The sequence below is a fragment of the Sinocyclocheilus rhinocerous genome, unplaced genomic scaffold, assembly GCF_001515625.1.
Source record: "Sinocyclocheilus rhinocerous isolate Xijiao unplaced genomic scaffold, SAMN03320098_v1.1 scaffold647, whole genome shotgun sequence".
Taxonomy (NCBI): Eukaryota; Metazoa; Chordata; class Actinopteri; order Cypriniformes; family Cyprinidae; genus Sinocyclocheilus; species Sinocyclocheilus rhinocerous.
Window position 1 is genome coordinate 210,756 of NW_015632746.1, and position 15,909 is coordinate 226,664.

Genomic DNA, 15,909 nt, shown 5'->3' on the forward strand with positions numbered 1-15,909 from the left:
GTTTCTTTGTCCCAAAATAATAATAATAATAAAAAACTGTATAAAAATAAATCTATCTTTGTCATTATTGACATAGGTCATCCAACCTAAAAAAAAAAAAAAAGTTTTCCTTCATATTCAAATTCTCCATGTCAAGCCCAAAATCGTTATGTACAGTAGTTTATGTTTCTTCCATTTTTATCTAAAAGGTATGTCACAAATTGTCACAAATGCTTTGCTGCAGTTTATATTTACAAGCACATTTTTCCATAATAGATTTTGATGAGCTGCTGTTTAACCTTATCAAGATTGTTCTTATTAATAAAATACTTAATGTATACTTATTGCAAAATAATGATTTCTACCAGTTACACGGTTTGGCATATTTCTTACATTAAAGCCAGTGACATGTATTGCCATATATGTCAGATCAGATGTTTATTAAAACATATATCAAATAAAAACATACATTATATATAATAAATGTAGACAAAGATATGATTTAAAAGTTATTTTTGTGGGTGATAAGTGTCAAACATCAATACATTGTAAAGTCCCAAAGAAGTGCTGAAATTATCACTATGCCAAACTGTGAAGTAGATTGGTATAGTTTATACTTTAAATATTTTATGTTTTAATGTTTTTTTCTTTCAATTTAAAATAATAAAGTAATAATAAACATGATTCTTACAGCATTTATTAGTTCATCTTTTGTTGAAAATGCTAGAGTTTTTATTTATTTATTTTTTTAAATATATAAAACCATTGTGAATACAAATATTATATATTTTTAAGATCTTTCATCTTCTTGGACATCCTTGTTTGTCATTGTCCCACAACAAAACACTTGTTACTGTAAAACAGCTGTATCATATAGCTTGCAAAAAGACATAGGCAAGAGTCAAAGGCTCAAAAAGGACTTTAATCCCATATATACACATATTTATAAAAGAAAACAGAATATCCAGGCGCCATTACCATTTTTACAGTACAATACATTCAAGTATACGACCAGATATTCTTGTCACATTTTCCCTCATCATCCTATAGATTGCTCTGAACCGTTTACACCGTAATAACGTACATGTAGCTCCTACTCCCATGCAAATGAGCTCGTAACATACGTATTGTAAATGTATTAAGAGTCTTTCTGAACCCTTTCTCAATGCATTATTATTTACAATGGCATGTTGACTTAAGCCCAGCTTGATATTAGTTTAATTGCAATTACAAAAAATTATTCCCAAGTCATTCTTTCTGTTTTCTATCGATTACATCAGCAATCGGTTTCATTGACATATTTGCGCACTTCACACAAATAAGGACAAACCTAAAAAAATAAAGCAAATTTCTACAGAGTGCTTCAATCTTTGGCAAAATTGTTTTCTTAAAAAAAAAAAAAAAAAAAAAACTTACTGACCCCAAACTTTTGAATGCTAGTATATATGCACACACACTGTATCACCATTTCATACCAAGACAGGTTGTCATTCTTCTGCGTTTGTTTCCGTCAGGCAAAGGCAACTGGCAAAATAATTCAAATAAACAAGACATTCTAATTTAATTACTGACTGTGCATTGAGTGTTTCACGCTGATACTGATTTTGTAGTTAAATAAAATAGTCTTTAATCATATTTCTCATCTATAGTCTCACAGCGTAGTGTACATTTAAGTGATTTATTGCATTTGCACTAAGACTTCTTTACAATAACTGAGTTTAAGTAGAACTTCAATAACTACTTAAAGGAGTAGTTCACCTAAAAAACCTCTGTCTTCATTTACATAACCTAATTTTTGGATTTCATGGTACAAAAAAAGCTGAATTTCAGAGGACTCATTACACACAACAAAATTCAAAGTGACCACATCTGACAAGCTCCAAAATGGACCAATAAATATGTCTAATGCACTCTGTCTGATGTCATGTAATAGTTTTCTTTGAGGATCAGACTGAAATTTAGGTCAACTAAGGCCCCAGCTCGCAAATCTCATTCCTTGAATTCAAACAGGTAAGTTGTGTTCGTTTACGACACATACAAAGACCAATAGAGTTTGGCTGAACCTCATGCAAAGAGTTAAAGCGGCATGTTTGAATGTGGATTTGATTTTAGAGCTTTGACAGGAGGGAAGTTTATCAGCTTACATTTCAATATGTTCCTGAGACAAAGCAATTGTAGGGCTTCGGAAAACTTGTAATATAGTGCATGAGTAGTATGGACCACTTTTATGGCATGTTCATGTTCGTTTCAGTGCTTGACATCTGTGGTCACTATGAACTGTCTTTGTGGTGAAATGAGCTGCATGAAGATTCTTCAGAAAACTCCCCTCGTGTTCCACAAAACAACACCCTATGAACCTGAGGGTGAGTAAATCATGACAGATGTTTCATTTTTGGGTGTCTGATGGCTGGAGATGAGATGGTCGTTCTGGCACTTCAGTCCTTCTAACTCTTCCTATCAGATACTGTCATAATCAGAGTCCCGTCGACTGCTGATAATGCCCCACTCCACCACAAAGAAAGTAATGGTGCCCAGGAAGCCCGCCAGCACCATAATGAGCAGCTGCCAGTGCAGGAGAAAATAGTTGCTGTAGAAGAAGGCCACCGCAGCTGTGATGGACTGCAGAGACAGGAGGAAGAAATATATATCATGGGCCATAAACACATACTACTCATACACATACATTTGTCTAATTTTTCATTTATTCTGACTAATAAAATAAAATAAGAACAGACTTCATTTTTGAAAGAAAAATCAAAGTTTCTTATTGCGTTTTTTTGATATTTGAATGAAATATGACCCAACCATTTTCCCATAGGATTTTTACATCAAACTATTTAAATACTTCTGATGCTAACAATTAAACCACTTTAATAAAAGGAAGGTTCAAACCTGAACAAATTTAAAGACTGCGAATGCTGAAGCACTGTCCTCCCTGAACAAGAAGCCCACAATGCTGATGAGCTGAGTGTTGAAACAACTATCACCCAGACCCAGCAGGAAACTGCATATCAGCGCCACAGTCACACTGACAAAACAAGCCAGAAAAGTGTTAATAAACAGTTAGTGCATCTTTATGTCTGACTCTATTCTCACTGCTCATCCTTGTTGGAAAGTCCTGTACTGTAACTTTTACCTGGGCTGGATAAAAGCTTGCATTTGTGTGCCTTCCTCTGGGGCCACGGGAGCATCACTGGCTATGTTGAGGAAGATGAGGAAGAATGCCACAATATGGGTGAACAGGCCCAAAAACACCACCGGGTTTCTGCCGAAACGATTACACTTATCCAGGATCCCAAATACTCCCCCGCCTGGTTAAGCAGAGAAAACAGCTTATTACATTTGCCATGTCCCCAGAGAACTGAAGCACAATAATTGTAATGCACTGACTTACCAAGTATTTCACCAACACCTATCAAAATTCCAGAGAGGCCGATAAGACCCTTGGCATCGTCTCCAAATTGAGTCATGGCCCCTAAACATGTCCCATACACCCCACTGTAAAAGGTGAGCTCGAGACCTGGACAGACAGGCAACCACATTGTCTCAACATTACAGTTCAGGTAGTCTTCTACATCACTATAATGGTACATATCGCAATATAGTTATTTTTATCCATGTACTGTAGTAATACCTATGTTTGGATAATCCAGTGAACAGCATGCTTTTAAAAAAATGGTGCTTATTTGTCGAATTTTATGTAACTTGGACACAAACCAAAGGAAAATACACTTTTTGTTAATAATAACAATTCTTGTTAAAAAAATACTAAAAACAGTAAAACTTACATTACATATATTATTATATAGCATATAATAATATATTCTTATTCTTATTAGTATCTAGAAGAACAAATCCCCCTGCTATTAAAGGGATCCCCCAGGGTTCTGTTTTGGGCCCTCATTTTTTCATAATCCGCTTTATTCATCTGTCATCATGGTGTGAATTTCCACTGCTACCAGACAGATTATATAGTGTATATTATTATTATTATCTAGAAGAACAAATCCCCCTTATACTAAAGGGGTCCCCCAGGGTTCTGTTTTGGGCCCTCTTCTTTTCATAATCTGCTTTCTTTATCTGTCATTATGGTGTGAATTACCACTGCTACCAAACTGATTTTCCTTTGAGAGACTGAACTTACCAGAGTACGCAAAGGGTATGCTCAGTAAAAGCATCTCTTTGGTCATAGCCAGCTGTATGGATTTCTCTGTTGAAAAGAAATAGATCTTATAAATGAAACAAGAAGTTAATAATATGCTTTAAAACACAATTTTAAATCTTTGAATATATTTTATATAATTTAGTACCACTTACTGAATGCCTCGAATGCTTGAGAGCACAGACTCTGGGATGGACTTAAAAGAGTAACAAGAACAGGAAACGAGACAAAGAAAAAAACCACACAATACAATATGATTAAACTGGTCCAGAAAAATGTCTTGACTTGCAGAAGTGCATAAAAATATACACTCACACCACAGAGTTACTATCAGAGATGTCTGCTGGTAGAAGTGACTCAGAAGCATCAGAAGGTGCCGGTTCTGGGTCTGGTCGCTGGATCAGGAAAAAAAGGAAGTTGCCTACCAGGCTGATGACCGTGAGTGTGATGAAAACCGTCTGACGGTCCTTATCTGACACCAAGAAATAACGTTTTTCACCAGAGACCTAAATTATAATTCTGTCTAACCATTCAGAAATGATTTTGCATTGATGTTTCTTTTACAGTCTCTTTTTTTGTATACAAAATAAGCAAAAAATTAATTTATTTCAACCAATAATTATTGTTACAATAATTTGTGGAGTGATTTCCACCAAAGTGGCTGCCATAGTTTATTATATAAAACATACTCACCTGTTATGTGACTCTTGCCACGCCAGGCAAAAAATATGTAGAGATTACCAAAGAATAAGCTGTGAATAAAAGAGAATCAATGAATCACTGTTCCTCGTGTTCTCTTTTTCCTTCCACACATACTTAATGACAACAAGCAAGATGTACCTAAACTGCATCAATGCCCAAAATATTCCACTGTTTCTCCCAATGGTGGAATCTTTGGAGTTGATGGTGAGCAGATTCCCCTGGGCTGTCCAGAGCACTGCAAGACACAAAGTTAGCAGAAAGCTTTAGAGAGTGTGTGATTACAAAATAGGATTTCATAACTGAGCCGATAATGATATCGCACCTGCAGCGGCGATTCCAAGCAACACAGATAAAGTGTAGAATGACGAGGTGTACGGATGAATGAAAACAGCAATATAACCACTAAAAGAGAGCACAGATTAAGGCTTTTTAATAAATACTTTATCATAAATTACTAATTTATTACTAAATTACTACTACTATTACTAAATTGAGTCCTTTAGGCATTTACCTGTAAACAAGTCCACTAAAAAACAAAGACAACTGAGGTCCAATGACAGCTATCACCGAGGGCGCTATAAGGTTAGACGCAGAGAATACGGCATAGATAATCGCCATGCTAGAAGAGAAGTATGAGAAGCATGTGTTAAGGGTGGTATTTTAATTAATAGTGATCATCAAAATAAATACAATATTACTAATTAATGTGTTTTATAGAAAAAATATTAACCCAATACATCTCACATACGTACACACCTCAAAAGAATCAATATTAATATGCATTCATAATACAAAAATGATGAATCAGGTTTTTTTTTTTAAAGATTAATACAGTTCATTCAACAATTTAAATATTAATAAACAGAGCAATTCCAAGAGCATTGTGTTTTATAGAAAAAATATTAACCCAATACATCTCACATATGTACACACCTCAAAAGAATCAATATTAATATGCATTCATAATACAAAAATGACGAATCAGGTTTTTTTTTTTTAAAGATTAATACAGTTCATTCAACAATTTAAATATTAATAAACAGAGCAATTCCAAGAGGGTCCTCACACCATTGCTGCTCTGACCCTATTTATATATACTTATATACTATATTATACTATACTTATATATACCCGACTTATATATACTGTATATTTCATAACCAGTGTTACAACTACCCTAACATCACAGTTATGATAATATCCTGATAAAGCCACACCAGATAAAGTATTACCGTGAGGTGGATGGATTGTCTCGGCAAAGGAGAAGTGCTCACTAACACAGATTTAGACAGATTTGTGAACAATATTTGAGAGAAATAGGCCTTTTGTGTATGTAGAATATTGAATATTTCTCTTCAATCACAAATAAATAAACAAACAAACATTTTGGCAAAATGATCAAATTTCTCAGGGAAAAAAATGGAGTCTGTGCCGAACAAGTGTCATAACTGTTGACACGGTCACATGCTAACCGCATTCCTTTCTCTCTCTCTTTTTTTTTTGAGAGCAGACAGTACTTCTTTGTTACATAATCATGGTCAATGTGATTACTGAGGTCAAAGAGAGATTCATTAGATTACAGCACAACATCAGATGACCCGATTTTCATCTTTAACTCAGCCATCATAAATCTCATTCAAAAAGGGTGCAGAGGCCAAAACATGTCACATGACCTGAGCAGAAATAGAGCACAACCGTGGGATTCTGACAGTAAAAATCCTGTTCCCTGTTTATACGTGTTTGTGGATATTTTACAAGACACTTCAATTACAATTTTTGTATCATTTTGAATAAATTCCTATGTTAACAGTTTTAAGTAACTGCCATTTTTTATGTCATTTGCAATGCTTATGCAATTAACTTTAGCATAAAAGACGTCAAGCGCACAGTCTTGCAACTTTATATACTTTACATTTTTTTAATACCCATTGAAAAAAAAGTGAATGAGAAAGTTACTTCTGGCACCAAGGCCACTGAAAAAGTGGGTGGCCACCATTGTGCTCTAATGACAGAAGGAATAAATGAAGAAAACGAATACCTTGTGTAGCCACTTCCATGAAACTCTGTACTGTTGAAACTCTTTATCACGGTTTGCTGGGAAAAGTGAAAATGTTGGTTTGCATACAGGCAAATCTGATATGATAGCATTCATCAGATCATGCATTTCAAAGTCTGAAAAAGCTCAAAACCTACTTCAATATTCCCGCAGGTGCCAAAGGCAGTAAAAATAACCATGAACCCCAAGCCCAGGATAATGATGTTGAGCAGGGTCTTTCCTTCTGGACTCATGTTGGCTTACAGTCTTTAGCTCGATGACAACCTGAGACTAGTGAACACACAGACGCATCAAAGTCAAGTGGCACCTGACACAACTGCTTAAAAACGTGACCATGCTATTTTTCATATGCTGCATATGATCACTGCTTCCTCATGAGACCAAACAGCTCTGAAGGATGTTCATTTGTACCGAAACAGTTATTGTACAACATGTGTGATGGGAATAAATCATGTGTTTCATTAAATAATGTCTTTTTAGTAAATGATTAGTCATATTATTTAGGCTTTTGAATGGAGACGGACTGCAGTAGTAATTGTGCTCAGTAAACTTACCGAATACTTGGGTGCGCTGATGATTAATTTCAGCTAATTCATAATGTGAACACCTGTTGATCAAGGCGATTTCGATATGGGGGGAAAAAAAACATTTTGTAAAGCTGGTAAACGTAAATATATATATATATTTGTTTCCGACTGCTCGGAAACGCTCTACCTGTCTCTGAAATAAAAAATGTCTGTCATGTGACACCTGTCAGCTGACGGTGACGTCATCCTCCTCCTCCACGAACGGATTTGTGGGTAGTGTAGTTTTTCCGTCGGTGAGTACTTGAGGCGCTGAGATAAACTGGGAAATTTACTGTTGATAGATATTCATTAAAAATATTTATTTAAAAACATATAGTTAGTAGTTTGTATAAACTGTTTAAGTTAGATGTAATTTAGAGTATCTCTTAATTTGCTTTGTTGCTAGTCAGCAGAGCAACGTACAAGCTCTCACATATAGTCCTTATTTAGTTATCTATATTAATAAAAACAACAACAGAGGGTTCAAAAAAAGTCCTATAGCCTAATCTTTATTCAAAATAAATTAAAAAGTATACACCTTTAGACTTATAGATTTTATGCAACAATCATTACTTACAGAAAGTTTAAAAAGAGATGAATATAAACTGTATTTTCTGAAAATAACTATTCATCAAACCAATCATTAAAAAGCTTTGTTTTTATTTTGGCTCGTACTTATTTACAAGTCAATTTATCACAGTTATGTTGTGATGTAAGATACAGAAATGTGCAACAATCAAAATATTCAGTCTTCCAAAATGAGACTCTCACTTTTATGGGAAAATATACTTTTTGGCTTCACTGAATATTCTAGAGAGGATTAAAATGCTTTTATTTAATTAGTTTAATTATATATTTTGACCAATCGTCACATTCACAAATGCAACAAATGCAAAATGCAGTTTATTTTGTTGACTGTTGATATTTTATGCCCCATTGTTCCTTTTTTCTGATCTTTACATTATTAGGAAATATTCTTTCTTTCTTTCTTTCTTTCCTTCATTTGATGTATTCTTTTATTTTTGTATACATACTTGTATAATGTTCAGTATCTGCATTTGAACGAAAGTGCATGTAAAATGTTTATTCAATAAAACCCCCATTCGAATGCTTTTATATGGCAACACTATCAACGCCTAGGTGGTCAGGTGGTACAGCAGTCACGTGGTACAAGTCGCATGGTGCGTTCAAGTCATGTCGGATAGATCGTATTTACGAGTTGAACGCACATGAACGCCACCACAAAGTCGTTATTACTAGTGGGAAACTCGAAATTTTCTTTAAGCCCCGAGTTTCCGAGTTGGGGGCGTGTCAATGAGAAACATGGCGAAATCGATGGATGCAACGTCTGTAAATTTTTGTTTAAATTGATAGTTTAATTGGTCATGTTCTTGTTACGCAGCTAGTTAATGAAATCCAAGTGCTCTTCATTTTCTATAAGCAGAGTTAACAGACCCTGTTGTATTTTCTTGTAATTTATTAAAAGAAGGTACACCGCCATCTTGTGCCGACTAAACTGACTTGAACGCACCTGACGTCGTAATTACGACTTGTCAACTCGTAAGTATGAACGTCCCAGGAGGACTTGAATGCAGCAGTAGCTCTCAGAAAACTCCCAGTTCACAAGTTGTAATTACAAGTTCTACGAGACCGTGAACGCTTTTTATAAGTTGGAATCTCGTAATTACGGGAATTCCGATATGGCGTGAATGCACCTTCTCCTCCGGCTTTTGGAACTACAGAACGCGCCATTTTGTGAGTGTGCATGCGCATGCCGCTCATTGTTGTGCTAGCGTCATCGGCCACTGGTGTTTGTTTTGTGCTGGGATACGCGAATCGACTTTTAAGTGTGTGTAAAATTGCTTGTAAGTGTAAATTGGCAAATTAATCTGCGAATCACGTGCGTGCCGAACGGTAGGGTCTCATCCGTATGTATTACGGATCAACTGCGATCCGTTTAACTCCTAATATGTGACAGATCAGAGCAATCTTTCATTTAGCTACTTATTTAACATGAAATTGTCAAATTGCTACTCCATATCAATCGCATACAAAGAAAGTACAGAATAATTAGAACAATCATTAACATAAATAACAGAGTGTCATATCTATACACATTTTTCACAGAACATTCTTGCGACCCGGAAGCAATTCTTCCACGGCCCGATAGTGGGTCGCGACCCCGTGGTTGGGGACCTCTGGCGTAGATGACCACTATCTTTCTTTCATCTCTTCTGATACATTTTCAGTCAAATCGTTCTATGTGTGCTAGATCAGAGCCAGTTTCTTATTCTCCTCATAGCTGAAAAACTTATTTCTGTAGCCGAACTAGAGCCCTGCATTTCAGACACTTTTACGCCCCTCGGGCCGGGCTTCGGGCCAATTTTCACGTCATAGTTCAAACGCGGGCCGGGCCTCGGGCCTGTTTTAGGCTTCTCCTTATTTTTATATTTTAGACATCCATCAATTAGTGATGAAAAAAATTTGTAAATTGTAATTGCCACAAATGTGACGGGTAAATAGTAAGGAGATATTTGAGTTATTTACTAATAAACTAGTGTTTTCTGAGTCGGTGTCGCAAGGATGAAGTTGCCGATCCTGACTCGCCATCTCCTCATTAGACGCGCCTTTAGAGAGAAGTGCATCTTTAAGGATTATGATTATAATGATAGAGTTTTTTTTCTTTCGTTTTTTATTTTCGTTAAGTTGCAATTGAAAGCTTTCTATAGATATATTTATCATGTCTGTGAGGCATCTATTTGCTGAGTTTCGGTTCATTTTTGTGAAGCGCTCCTGTTCAAGACGAGACGGCAGAAGGCGCATCATGTTTGTTTTCTTTATTTTATAAAAGCACAACGTTTTTGTTGATATTGTGAGTGCACACAAAGTACGAATGATGCATTACTCTTACCTTTATGAGTAAAAATGACGGCGTATCCACTGAAAAAAATGCAAGTGATCGCGCTGGCGCCTCCATGTCCTGCAAAGCGTCTCCGCACAAAATATTGGATCATACAGCGCACATTTATCTAGGTTTAACGTTTAAACATTGGTATATGCTTGAACTGTTTTATATCTATAGATTTTATTTTAGGCAAGTCGTGATGATTTGAGAAGGCTAAATTCAGCTCACTGTCTGCCGCTGGCCGCTTGGTCGTTTTTAATAGCTGAAACAGTAGTATAAGCTATTTTGGGAGAAGGGGGGAAAGAGACGGGCTCAGGCTGGTAATTCTGATTTACAGGTGTGAATTGGTGTGAGTAGCCCCCCCCCAAGATGTTTAAAAATGTTGTTGTTGTTTTGCTGCAAAATTACAGTTTTGGAAATATAAGGTAATAAAAAAAAATAGCTTCAAGTAACTACAAATGAGCATGTAAAGCAAATATCTTTAAAGAAGTTCCGTGTGGAGCATGCCCCTGATTCGCGCAATGTTCTCACCTTTTTTCCCCCTTACCTGTTTGCATCTCTGAAAAATGATCTACTACAACTACAGTTTGGAATATTTCTGTTATATTTCTGTCTTAGTCTTGTTTCTTAATGTCCTTGTTAATTTTAATAAGATGTAACAAGTCGAGTGTAAGTTGACTAGAAGTCTGAGCATCTTAGTGTTTTCGCATGAATGCATTTACATTGCAATTAAAACTGCAAAAATATTATCTTATAACAATATGCATAATGTTTTAAGTGTAACATTTTGAAACATAACGTGGAGACAAAATGAAATATTTTTCAACATAAAATTAAAGGATCAGTTCACTTCCAGAATAAAAATTTCCTGATAATTTACTCACCCCCACGTCATCCAAGATGTCCTTCTTTCCTCAGTTGAAAAGAAATTAAGGTTTTTGAGGAAAACATTCCAGAGTTTTTCTCCATATAGTGGCCTTCAATGGTGGCCAATGGGTTGAAGGTCCAAATTGCAGTTTCAGTGCAGCTTCAAAAGGCTCTACACGATCCCAGCCGAGGAATAAGGGTCTTATCGGCCAGTTTCTAAAGAAAATTAAAATGTATATACTTTTTAACCACAAATGCTTGTCTTGCACTAATAACTGTATCAAAAACTCATTTTTGAAAGTTTGCGTTTTCAGGCACCCAAAACGCCATTGTCATGTAAATGAAAATGCATGAAATGTTTATCGTTTTTTGTTGAAAACTGTCATGTAAACACCCCTAAAACTTCTAGTAGGTGTAGACAAGTTACTATTTTGAAGAGTGAGTCATTGAATCATTCATTCAACTGATTTGTTCAAAATAGCTCATTCATTAGTGGAACAAAGCAAGTGACTGCAGGTCTGTATTCAAACTCTATAGCAATAATCTATGATTTTCAGTGTTGGGGGTAACGCATTACAAGTAACACAAGTTACGTAATCAGATTACTTTTTTTCAAGTAACTAGTAAAGTAAACACATTACTTTTTAATTTAGAAGAAAATATCTGAGTTACTTTGTTTTCCACTTTATTGACTGACAGCTCTCCTGTCTGTACGCATGTTGAGAGAAAGCAGGAGTAAGTGCAGAGGCGTTTTTTGCGCTGTGTGAACATGTTACTGTACTTCTAGACTAAGTGTCAACATGCATTTACTCATCTCACTGCACAAAAACCGATTCAGTATTCCTCAAAATGAATAAATACATTGAAATGTAAACTCAAAATATTATACAAACCTGCAATAACTAAATATGTTAAATATGACAAGTATCATTTATGCATCTAATCCCATTTTATTAACCAATGTCTTTGCTACTGACCTTCGATGATCCAATTCGACCATTACTAATAGGCAAAAATAACACATTTGTATTTCATTTTTGTTATTGCTGAATAGTGTTAAACTTTCTTCTCCTGTATTCGTTTCACTTTTGGTGTGAAAGGTCTTTTACATTTGTAAAAGAAGAACTTTTTTATATTAAAAACAAAGAAGCAAGCCATGACCAGATTTAAAAAGTATCTTAAAAGTAACGTAACACATTACTTTCCATTAAAAGTAACTAAGTAACGTAATTACAGATTACTTTTTTTCAAGTAACTAGTAAAGTAAACACATTACTTTTTAATTTAGAAGAAAATATCTGAGTTACTTTGTTTTCCACTTTATTGACTGACAGCTCTCCTGTCTGTACGCATGTTGAGAGAAAGCAGGAGTAAGTGCAGAGGCGTTTTTTGCGCTGTGTGAACATGTTACTGTACTTCTAGACTAAGTGTCAACATGCATTTACTCATCTCACTGCACAAAAACCGATTCAGTATTCCTCAAAATGAATAAATACATTGAAATGTAAACTCAAAATATTATACAAACCTGCAATAACTAAATATGTTAAATATGACAAGTATCATTTATGCATCTAATCCCATTTTATTAACCAATGTCTTTGCTACTGACCTTCGATGATCCAATTCGACCATTACTAATAGGCAAAAATAACACATTTGTATTTCATTTTTGTTATTGCTGAATAGTGTTAAACTTTCTTCTCCTGTATTCGTTTCACTTTTGGTGTGAAAGGTCTTTTACATTTGTAAAAGAAGAACTTTTTTATATTAAAAACAAAGAAGCAAGCCATGACCAGATTTAAAAAGTATCTTAAAAGTAACGTAACACATTACTTTCCATTAAAAGTAACTAAGTAACGTAATTAGTTACTTTTTTTAAGGAGTATATAGAGGAGAATATAAGTAACTTCCCCAACACTGATGATTTTTCTTCATCTTCACCCACAGTCCGAGGCGTCGGAGACGCAGCCATTCCAGAAGCAGGAGCCGCTCTCATTCCCGTTACAGCAGGTCACGGTCACGCTCCTATTCCCGCTCCCGCTCTCGCTCAAAGTCACACACGCCCCGCAAGAGGAAGTCCAAGTCTCCTTCCAGGTCTAGGTCAGGTTCATGATCCAAATCCAGGTCTCGTTCCAGAAGCCGCACACCTGCGTCAAACAGAAACTCTAAGTCCAGGTCAAGGTCTAAAAGCCAACCGAAATCTGCTGGCGAAGAAGGGCCTGCATCCTAAATCTCTTCATTGGTGAGAAAACACGACACCTACCTGTGCTGCAATTCACTGGAATAATGTGCAGGAATATAGTTCAGACTTGCAGTCGCATCGCACTGGTAAAAATTTGACTTGCACAGCAGGATTTGGTTCTGCTTTGACAATGCTGTGAATGGTGTTGAACTCAATGTGGAATTGTTTCCTCCAAGTTGCTGAATCCAGTATGGCAATGTAAAAGCAGGGCTGTGTGGTGCAGTTTGAGCTGGTAGAGGGGTATGTGATCCAGCTACCTGCTCCTGTTGGGATTTCTTTGAAGCAGATGGGTGTTTTGGTGGTGCTGAGGTAAGTGTACGAGACTACGGACAGACAGCGTCCTGCCTTAGTAAAAAGTAAAACAGAACTTGCTGCCAGCTGCTTACTTAAAGCTGGAAATGTGAATAAACATAATTGCGTTATGGTATGAGTAATTTTATATCATGAACATAGTATAAAATTACCATACTATGTATTTTATTTAAAAATGTATTTTTTTTACTATTTATTTGAGATCGATACACTACACACACATATGCATATACATAGACTGCCGTTCAAAAGTTTGAGATCAGTAATATTTTTAATGTTTTTTAAAGGGTTAGTTCACCCAAAAATGAAAATTAGCCCATAAATTACTCGCCCTCAAGTCATTCTAGGTGTATATGACTTTCTTCTTTCAGACGAATCCAGTCGGAGTTATATTAAAAATTGTCTTTGATCTTTCAAGCTGTTTCATGGCACTCAGCGGGTGTTGCATGCATCAGTCCAAAAGCACTTAATTAAAATGCGCCCATCCATTAAAAAAAAAAGTGTCTCACACGGCTCCGGGGGGTGAACAATTTGATCTCTCCGCTGCGCTTCCGCGTTCGTCACTTCTGAGCCGCGCAGGCGCAGCTCTGACCTCATACGTCATTCCCCCGGAACTGCTTAGTTTACAACAGTGAGCACAAGCTACATTAAAGTGATTATTACATTTTGAATATGGATATTTTTCTTACAAAAACGCATCGATTCGCTACAGAAGGCCTTTGTTCACCCCCCGGAGCCGCGTGAGACACTTTTTTTTATGGATGGGCGCATTTTATTTAACTGCTTTTGGACGGATGCATGCAACACCCGCTGAGTGGCATTAAACAGCTTGAAAGATCAAAGACCATTTTTAATATAACTCTGACTGGATTCGTCTGAAAGAAGAAAGTCATATACACCTAGGATGACTTGAGGGTGAGTAATTTATGGGCTAATTTTCATTTTTGGGTGAACTTACCCTTTAAAGATTCTTCTGCTCATCAAGGCTGCATTTATTTGATCAAGAAAACTGTAAAATTGTGAAATATTACAATTTAAAATAGCTGTTTTCTATTTTAATTTATTTTAAAATATAATTTATTTCTGTGATGAATTTTCAGCTTCATTGCTCCAGTCTTCAGTGTCACATGATCTTTCAGAAATCACTCTAATATGCTGATTTATTATCGATGATGAAAATAAGTTTTTGCTGCTTCATATTTTTTTGGGGAACCTGTGATACAGGGATACAATTTTCAGGATGCTTTGATGAATAAAAAGTTACAAAAGAACAGCATTTCTTGCAAAAGACTGAAGCAGCAGAAACAGTTTTCAACATCGATAATAAATCAGCATATTAGAATGATTTCTGAAGGAACGTGACACTGAAGACTGGAGTAATGATGCTAAAAATTAAGCTTTGATTCACAGGAATAAATTATATTTTAAAGTATATTAAAATAGAAAACAGTTATTTTAAATTGAAATAGTATTTCACAATTTTACAGTTTTTACTGTATTTTTGATCAAATAAATGCAGCCTTGATAAGCAGAAGAATATTCTTAAAAAAAAAAAAAAAAAAAACATAAAAAATCTTACTGATCCCACACTTTTGAACGGCAGTGTGTATATTTATATAAATATAAATATATTAAAAATATATAAAAATACATTTAAAAACATTTATAATAATCTATAATTATACTCTCTTTGGATACATAATGTTAAACTGTTGCAACACTAGTTAAAAACAAAAAAGTATTAAACAAATTTTTACATTATAAAGACCAAGAAACTTTATAAGACCAGTATTATAATTCTGATTCAATGAGAGACACATGAAGCCATTGTAAATTTGACCATTATGAGCACGTGTGCGCGGACGTCATACTGCCCAGCCCTAGATGATACTGTCCGAAATCTCAGGAAACTGGCTTGTGTAGTCATATTTATTTATATATATATATATATAAATAAAAAAGTTCTATTTTTGGCAAATATAAAAGCCTTTTCACACCAAAAGTGAAATGAATAAGCCTCAGGCTGAAGGGAAAGTAAATTTACGTTCGTACAGTAGAATGAAGAAGAAGAAATTTCAACACACTTCAGCAATAAACAAAGGCACACAAATGTTT

The 15,909-nt window shown here is 35.3% G+C and overlaps 1 protein-coding gene across 1 annotated transcript; it reads right to left on the reverse strand.

The window, feature by feature from the left end:
• Positions 1-1,503: 1,503 nt before the first annotated feature.
• Positions 1,504-7,627, reverse strand: mfsd11 (major facilitator superfamily domain containing 11). Its single transcript, XM_016556154.1, has 14 exons — positions 7,454-7,627; positions 7,037-7,169; positions 6,882-6,937; positions 5,355-5,462; positions 5,166-5,245; positions 4,982-5,078; positions 4,835-4,893; positions 4,457-4,613; positions 4,297-4,337; positions 4,124-4,189; positions 3,374-3,499; positions 3,116-3,290; positions 2,872-3,007; positions 1,504-2,598 (listed from the first exon to the last, which is right to left on the reverse strand). Exons 2-14 carry the CDS (start codon positions 7,130-7,132, stop codon positions 2,437-2,439), a joined length of 1,359 nt encoding a protein of 452 aa, XP_016411640.1. The 5' UTR covers positions 7,133-7,169; positions 7,454-7,627; the 3' UTR covers positions 1,504-2,436.
• Between the last annotated feature and the right edge of the window lie 8,282 nt (positions 7,628-15,909).

What these genes read in the sequence shown, in the direction of transcription:
- mfsd11 (XM_016556154.1), bottom strand. Translation starts at nt 7,132, where the DNA reads ATGAGTCCAGAAGGAAAGACCCTGCTCAACATCATTATCCTGGGCTTG. An exon ending in GCTTGGAATCGCCGCTGCAG is followed by an intron (nt 5,079 to 5,165) that starts GTGCGATATCAT and finishes TGTGTCTTGCAG; the next exon opens with TGCTCTGGACAGCCCAGGGG. An exon ending in TCAAGCATTCGAGGCATTCA is followed by an intron (nt 4,190 to 4,296) that starts GTAAGTGGTACT and finishes TCTTTTCAACAG; the next exon opens with AGAAATCCATACAGCTGGCT.